The sequence below is a fragment of the Gadus chalcogrammus genome, chromosome 2, assembly GCF_026213295.1.
Source record: "Gadus chalcogrammus isolate NIFS_2021 chromosome 2, NIFS_Gcha_1.0, whole genome shotgun sequence".
NCBI lineage: Eukaryota > Metazoa > Chordata > Actinopteri > Gadiformes > Gadidae > Gadus > Gadus chalcogrammus.
The window spans coordinates 1,914,056-1,922,215 of record NC_079413.1 but is presented as its reverse complement, the minus strand read 5'-3'; the positions used below and the strand labels follow the sequence as shown (position 1 = coordinate 1,922,215).

The 8,160-nt window shown below is 51.9% G+C and overlaps 1 protein-coding gene across 1 annotated transcript; it reads left to right on the top strand.

The window, feature by feature from the left end:
• Positions 1 to 1,935: 1,935 nt before the first annotated feature.
• On the top strand, positions 1,936 to 7,840 carry gfap (glial fibrillary acidic protein). The gene is made up of 9 exons (XM_056607014.1): positions 1,936 to 2,510; positions 4,170 to 4,230; positions 4,322 to 4,417; positions 5,227 to 5,388; positions 5,843 to 5,968; positions 6,464 to 6,684; positions 6,968 to 7,011; positions 7,376 to 7,458; positions 7,652 to 7,840. The coding sequence occupies exons 1-9, from the start codon at positions 1,936 to 1,938 to the stop codon at positions 7,691 to 7,693; spliced, it is 1,410 nt and encodes a 469-aa protein (XP_056462989.1). The 3' UTR covers positions 7,694 to 7,840.
• Positions 7,841 to 8,160: the final 320 nt, after the last annotated feature.

Sequence of the window (8,160 nt, the reverse complement as noted above, 5' to 3'; positions counted from 1 at the left end):
AGCCTCCGCAGTAGTGGGGGCCTGTTATTTAACAGCTATTAATGGGAACACTAATTGGAATTCAAGTCACTCCGGCGTCCAGATGACAAACAGAGTCCAGCGCGCGGCCAGACAGTGACGGCCCCTGAAGCCGGTTATTTACTGTCGCCTGCAGGGCTCCCGCTGGCTGGATGATGGGGGGGGGGGACACACACTGGCTCTTTGTGCTCCCTCACAGGGGAACGTCTTGTTGCGAGGTCACGGTTTACTTGAGGATAGAGACGTCGGCGTGAACGGCTCCAGGGACGTGGTCGTCATCGTTTGGGTGGATTCGGTCACACAAAGGGTTTACAAGCCGTGTGGTTCAGAATTCGTTCGCGATTCCCGGCTGTGCGACTGAGGGTTATTCTAGGTCGCCCTGGGTGAGAGTGGCAAAAATAGTATGCTTAATTAAATCGCTGCAAAGGTGTGCGTTGGTGCGTGTGTTTGTTTGTTGGTGTGTGTGTGTGTGTGTATGTGTGTGTGTGTGTGTGTGTGTGTGTGTGTGTGTGTGTGTGTGTGTGTGTGTGTGTGTGTGTGTGTGTGTGTGTGTGCGAGTGAACTTTTGTGCGTGCACGTGCATGTGTGTGCAAACACTTGGAAGAAAAGATCTGAAGGACCAATGGAAAATGTCATTAAATCAATCTGATTATTCCACCATTTATTAAAAGCAAGCAACACAAAATCCTTGTGAATAGTTCATTCTGATCCTAAAAACACAGACCACTGTTTCCAGGAACCAGGCAGATCTCTGGGCCCCCCGAAACCCCCAGCAACCGAACCACTGGGGGACTCCTGTCAAAAGGAAGTCCGTAAAAATAAATGCAGTGTGAAGCTTTGACGTGCCGGCCCCCCACAACGCTAAGGAGCTGCGTCCATCAGGCCCCCGGGGACCCCCCTGTGTGCCTGGACGTCCCCCCAGCGTCTGATGTGGGGTAGAGGGTGGTCTCGGTATGCCTGTGAATGTCTGATATATGAGACAAATATAATAATATAATATAATATATTATACATAATTTGCATATAATAATATGCAAATATATTTGCATTGGATCAAAAATGTATATGTTGTGAAAAAATGTAATGCACTCAAAAATGGGTGAATGTCAAATGCTCTCAAGTCTCTTCAACATGAATCAATTTTTAAACCCATCAAAGCATCCTTAACTATCGTGACTTGTTCCTCATTGCAGCTGAAGCTGTGACTGTGCTGCCTCTGACCCCAGGTCTCCGCCCGGCCCTCATACGTCACGGTAGTGCTACACGCTGGACCTGGTCCATCTCTCTCTCTCGCTGCCAGATAATAGCGCCGCTAACATTTTGTACAGTGGCCCGCTGTAATCTATCGAGCGCTGCTGTCCAACCTCATTAAGCCCTGTGGTTTCCTCCTCCATGAGAGTGTGCGAGGTGAGAACTGTTAGCTTATACTGTTTCCCCTTTGGGCCTGTCCACCATCTTTCTGTTTGGCCTCATGTGGAGCTGATGGCCAGCTCCTGTCACTCAGACTGCCTTTCATTCAATTAAAATAGAAAGAGAGAGAGAGAGAGAGAGAGAGAGAGAGAGAGAGAGTCAGACTATGGGGGAGAAAAGGGGGAGAGTGAGGGAGGTGTGGTTGAGAACAAACAATCCCTGGCTCACATCTTTATTTATGCCAGGTCTACATCAACCCCTCTGCACTGCTCTCTCTCTTTCTGGCCCATTCATTGAACACACACACACACACTTAAACACACACAAAAACAAACACACAGATACATACACACACACACACACTCACACACACAACTTTGGCCTGCCGCTGTCCCACCCTGTGGCCTCTCTCCGCTCAGGACAGAGCGAGGTGTGGGGGGGGGGGGGGGTACCCCTATATAAACCCGGCCCTCTCCCAGTCCCGAGCCTCACTCCCTCCCGGTGATCATGATGGACGCTCAGAGGGTCCAGTCGTCCTACAGGAAGCGCTTCGGGTCGCAGGGCTCCGGGGCCGGGGGGGGCGGCGGCGGCGGCGGCGGAGGGGGTCTCAGGGCGGGGAGCCTCTCCTCTAGCCGCTACTCCTGGCACGGCGGCAGCAGCCTCCCCCGCCACCTCAGCCATCACCCCGGCGCCGCTCACTCCCCCTCCCTCCGCCTCTCCCTGGGCTCCTCGGCCGGCGGCGGCGGCGGCGGCGGTGGCGGCGAGCGCCTGGACTTCCCGGCGGACTCGCTGATGAAGGCGCACTACAAGGAGACCCGGACCAACGAGAAGGTGCAGATGATGGGGCTGAACGACCGCTTCGCCAGCTACATCGAGAAGGTGCGCTTCCTGGAGCAGCAGAACAAGATGCTGGTGGCCGAGCTGAACCAGCTCAAGGCCAAGGAGCCCAGCCGGCTGGGCGACATCGTCCAGGAGGAGCTGCGGGAGCTGCGCCGGCAGGTGGACGGGCTGGGGGCCGCCAAGGGCCGGCTGGAGATCGAGAGGGACAACCTGGCCGGGGACCTGGCCACGCTCAAGCACAGGTCAGGAGGTCACACCCTGGGGGTTTACAGGAACCAGGTGGTCTAGTGCAGTGGTTCTCAAAAGGGGTTACTTGTACCGCTAGGGGTACTTTGGGGTACTGTTGGTTGTTTCTCACTAAATTGTGAGTGTTTGCAGCATTCAAATGTTCACGTTTACAATGCCAAATAGATTGTACTTACACACACTTACGACAATAAAAATAAATGTACCGTAATCGAAATAATTAAAACCTCGTTTTGTCACGTATTGCTGTGGCAATTACAAACACTAGATGTCTTCCCATAATGACATTTCACGCTGCATAATTAAACAATGACCAGATCACCATGGCTACCCAATCACACTCCTATGCTGCCACGCTTCAGAAAGGAGGCGTTATTCCGACGCAACGTCACGATGTGACTAGGCCTATTTACTCTAATTTGATCCATACCGACGATGGCTGGTATTTGAGGAAATGAGAAGAATGTAAGCCTTCAAATGAGTCACAGTGATTCAGTCGGGATTCTTCTTCCTGTGCAGTGCATTAATATGCAGATTGATGGATTCATCTCGTTCGGAATGTGCAGCTTTGCATTCCGGGAAGGCTTTCTTTTGATACCTCATCCTTCCTTCCAGACGGACAGCTGGCGGCCATGCATGAGCCTGGCACGTTGTTTCCATGGTTGTGGTCGAGAGTCACGATGCGTGTGTGTAGTTGTCATATTGTGAGAAAAATTGAACAACATTAGTTGTTCTGTAGACGGGGTTAAAGGTCACGGTGTTGTTCTTGCTGCTCTCTCCCCGTGAGACGTCCCGTTTCTAAACTCTGCATGACTGAATGCAAATGTCACGTGTGAGTGTGTGTGTGTGCGCCTGTGTGTGTGTGTGTGTGTGTGTGTGTGTGTGTGTGTGTGTGTGTGTGTGTGTGTGTGTGTGTGTGTGTGCGTGTGTGTGTGTGTGTGGAGGTCCTTTGTGCCCTCTGAGGCTCCTCCCCCCTGGGAAAGGTTCCTGGCAGCCAGAAGGAGATGGATGTGAACCGAGGCGCGAGGTCTCTGTTCAGCGCATAGCGCTAGGCAGGGAGCTAGCGCGGCGCGGCGCCGCACACCGCGCTAAAGGTCTTCTGATCCCCGCAGTGATGCAGGCGCCGCGGGGCTAACAAGGATAACATTAGCATGTATAAATTCGTTTTTAGTTTTTTTTTGGCCTCATCTGGTTTTGTTTTTTGGCCTCATCAGTTTAAAACGTGTAGTTTTCAGAAATAAAGTAACGTAATGTAATAATGTACTCCAAAACATTTATTAATAATTGATAATTAATAATTTCCAATGAATACTTTATCTTGTCATTGTGTGTGACGGTTAATCCCGATCATCTGTGAATAACATGCAGCGTTATTGATGCTGTGTTAATGACTCAAAGTGTCCGGAATGGTTTTAGTTCTGGCCACCTGCTGTTTCGCTTTGTCTTATTGATGTCGTAGCGTCGAACCATGAGAAACACCAGACTCACTTCGATATTAAACACAACGCTGCAGGCAGCATATGGCTGCTCTGGTTTGGGCGCACGAAGAGCGAGACAAACGGATCTGTAATTGTTACGTGTCTGTAACGACTCCTAACTCCATTGTTATGCCTGTCAGTGACTCACGCTGCCTTTTTATCTTGGGTTCTTCTCAGATTGCAAGAGGAAACTGGGCAGCGACAAGACGCGGAGAACAACCTCAACGTTTTCAGACAGGTACCTGCGTTGCCGTCTCTCTACAACGATGTGTGCATCGGAACGGTACGTCTATATGAATAAGCATCGCTCACTTCCTGCCCTGCGACAGGATGTGGACGAGGCGTCTCTGAACCGCATCCAGCTGGAGAGGAAGATCGAGGCCCTGAACGATGAGATCGTCTTCCTCAAGAAGATCCACGAGGAGGTGAGCGCCCCCTAGAGCCTCACGTCTGCCAATCGGTCAATGAGTCAAAAATCAATCAATGAGTCCAGAATCAATCGATGGGTCAAAATGATAGGAGTGAGTCCAAAATCAATCAGTGAGTCCAGAATCAACCAATCGACGAAGAGTTGAATTAATGGCCCAACATTGCATGTTTCACGCGTCAGTGTCGTTGAGTATCTGTGGGCGGTAACATGCTACACGCCTCTTAGGTGCCGTCCCTTGGCTCCTCCACAACCAGGGACGACGGGTGGTGTTGGAATCCGGTTTATTGTGAGGTCTGCAGACAATGACACATGAGGGGGCTCCATGCCGCCACGCAGGACATCTTCGCTGAGTGTGTGGGTGATGGCTGGTTCAACCTGTTGCACATTGATTGCTCGATGGGCAACAGGTGTGCAGCCTCACCGAGCCCCACAGTCCAATGGGGCAGGGTCGAGAAATCTCCATCCTTTTACACGTCCCTTCAGCCTCCAGCTATCCACCTCCTCTAACCCCTCCTCCCCCCCCTCCCCCTCCTCCTCCCCTTCCTCCTCCTTCTCCTCCTCCCCCTCCCCCTCCTCCCCCTCCTCCTCCTCCTCCCCCTCCCCCTCCTCCTCCTGCTCCTCCTCCTCCCCCTCCCCCTCCTCCTCCTCCTCCCCCTCCTGCTCCTCCTCCTCCTCCTCCCCCTCCCCCTCCTTCTCCTCCTCCTCCTCCTCCTCCTCCTCCTCCCCCTCCTCCTCCTCCCCCTCCTCCCCCTCCTCCTCCCCCTCCTCCTCCCCCTCCCCCCCCCCTCCCCCTCCTCCTCCCAGGAGCAGCGGGAGCTCCAGGAGCAGGCTCTGGCCCAGCAGGTCCACGTGGATCTGGACGTGTCCAAGCCCGACCTGACGGTCGCCCTGAGGGACATCAGGGTGCAGTACGAGTCCATGGCCTCGTCCAACATGCAGGAGACAGAGGAGTGGTACCGCTCCAAGGTACACCAAGAGGCCCACCGTGGGGGGGGGGGGGGGGGGGGGCTTCTTGACGTCATCTTTAAAGGGGTGGTATCATAACACCAGGTGTAAGTGTAATTAGTCGTCACAAGCCGTTTGAATACTTGCCCTTCCCTGTGCCTTAGCGACATCACAAGTGGGCGTGTCAATCTAGGTGTATGACGGACAGAGGAGCAACGTTTGCTACAGTCCAATAGGGTAGGCTGGTAGACAGATCCATCCAGCGTACATCTAGGTGGCCACGCCCACTAGCGATTTCACCAGTTATCACACTCACACCTGGTGGCATAATATCACCCCTTTAATCAGAGTCGGATCAATGACGTCAACGGTTCGACTTTTCCCCATGAACTCTCTAATGCTAGCAACCAGCCAAGCGTGACGATCCCCTTCCTTGCAAAAGTATAACAACGATTAAACTGTTTTTCTGTCCCAGTTTGCCGACATGACGGACTCGGCGGGCCGGAACGCGGAGGCCCTGCGCCTGGCCAAGCAGGAGGCTAACGACTACCGCCGGCAGCTCCAGGTGCTGACCTGTGACCTGGACTCCCTCCGAGGAACGGTGAGTCAACCAAACGGGTTTACCGTTGTTTGGTTTGGTCGGCGAGACTCGCCCTCGAGTGCACCGACGGCACCCCATTGGCCGCTTACCGTCTGCCATCATCATCATCATCATCATCATCATCATCATCATCATCATCATCATCATCATCATCCTTGTCATCATCATGACGAAGGGCAGCAGTGACTCAGGAGATAGAGCGGATTGACTCGTAACCGAAAGGTTGCTGGTTCGATCCCCGGCTCCTTCCCGGAGTGTCGAGGTGTCCCGGAGCCAGACTCCTCACCCTAGATGCGTCCGACGTCGCCATTGGGTGTCTGACAACGTCGCCGGTGTGTGACTGTGTGCATGAATGGGAGAATAATAGGAGATGTTGTTCAGCGCTTCGAGTGGCCACCGGTTAGAAAATGCACTCCATTTACCATTTGTCATCGTCGTCATCGTCGTCATCCTCGTCGTGGTCATCATCCTCATCATCATCTTCTTCGTCCTCAGAACGAGTCGTTGGAGCGTCAGCTGCGTGACGTAGAGGACCGCTGCGCCATGGAGACGGCGAGCTACCAGGACACGGTGAACCGTCTGGAGGACGAGATCAACGGGCTGAAGGAGGAGATGGCCCGCCATCTGCAGGAGTACCAGGACCTGCTCAACGTCAAGCTGGCCCTGGACATCGAGATCGCCACCTACAGGAAGCTGCTGGAAGGGGAGGAGAGCAGGTGAGGGACGCCCCGGGGGTTAAGGCTGGAGTCACATTTACATTAAGGGGCGCTTAGCAGATGCTTTAATCCAAAGTGACTTACAATAAGTACATCTGTCAAAAGAAAGAGAAACAACAATATACCGCTGTTCAACCAAGTGCCAAGCGCTACCAATCGCTAGGTTACCCCATTCCCCGTATACAACTAAGATAGCTAGGATGAGATTAGCTGGATGAAGTTAGCATGTACTGGTCTGTGGTGCTGTCTGACGCTGTCTGACGGTTGTGGTGGTTTTCTGTAGGATCACAGTTCCTGTGCAGAGTTTCGCCAATATGCAGTTCAGAGGTGAGTAAGGGATTGAAAATAATGGCAAGATATATAGCTATATGGATGACTACTAGGGATGAGATAATTCAATTAAAACAAATTAAAACTGAATTTTTTAAAAATGTTTAAGGGTATTTTTTACACTTCTAAAACCTTTTTGTGGGAAATGTTTAGCCCGACTTAAAATGTAGTAATTATACTTTTGTCTGTAAACATCATCCCTTCATATCATCAGGTATTATGTTGGGGAACTATATTTATCTATTACTTCCTTCATGCAAACAATGCTGCCAACATATCAGATATACCGGGTAGGCTTTCCCACTGGGATTCACACGTCGTGATTCACATTTACATAAGACTCTGCTCTCTCCTCCTTCAGAAACAAACGTCGACACCAAACCCCCGGAGGCCACCGTGAAGAGAAGAGTCTTGGTCCGCACCGTGGAGACCCGAGACGGGGAGGTGTGTGTGTGACACTTTGTTTAGTCGCGCCACTTCGCCTCCTTCGCCTGTAGGGGGCGGTGTGTCGCAAGTGTGGAACACAAATCACAAGCGTCCATACACACCTGAGGCCCCGAGCAGCCAATAAACCACAGCGCCTCACACACATTAAGGCCTCTACTCCGTCTAAATCAACTCTTCTTCTTTATTTCAGATCATCAAGGAGTCCACCGAGGAACGCAAGGATCTGCCCTGATCTCTGTGTCTACAAAACAACAAAAAAAGAAAACTAGCCAACCACTAACTTATGTATCCAAATTAAAAATCGACCCTAGAATCATAAAAGCCCCTCCAAACCATCAAACCAATTACGAAGTCATGATTTTCCTCATGATTCTCCCCAAACGATATAGACCCCTCTTTGTTAGGCCCGCCTAACAAAGAGGGGTCTATATCGTTTTTGCCTAAACCAACAAAAATCCAGATATAAATAAACGTTTGTACTTTCTGTCTGACGAATGCGAAGGGTTTTAACGCTCTGGTGGGTTCTGGTCTGAACAGAGGAAGTGTTGAGAGAGTGACGATCGGGGACACGTTGTACGTGAAGTCTGAGTTTGAGTTCCGCCGCGAGTCGCGTCCGAGCGCGGCGACTCGAGGGAAGGCGGCGGTGTAAAGTGAACGAGGGCAGCGGGGACCGAAGCGCAGGTGTCTGCTTGGTATTTT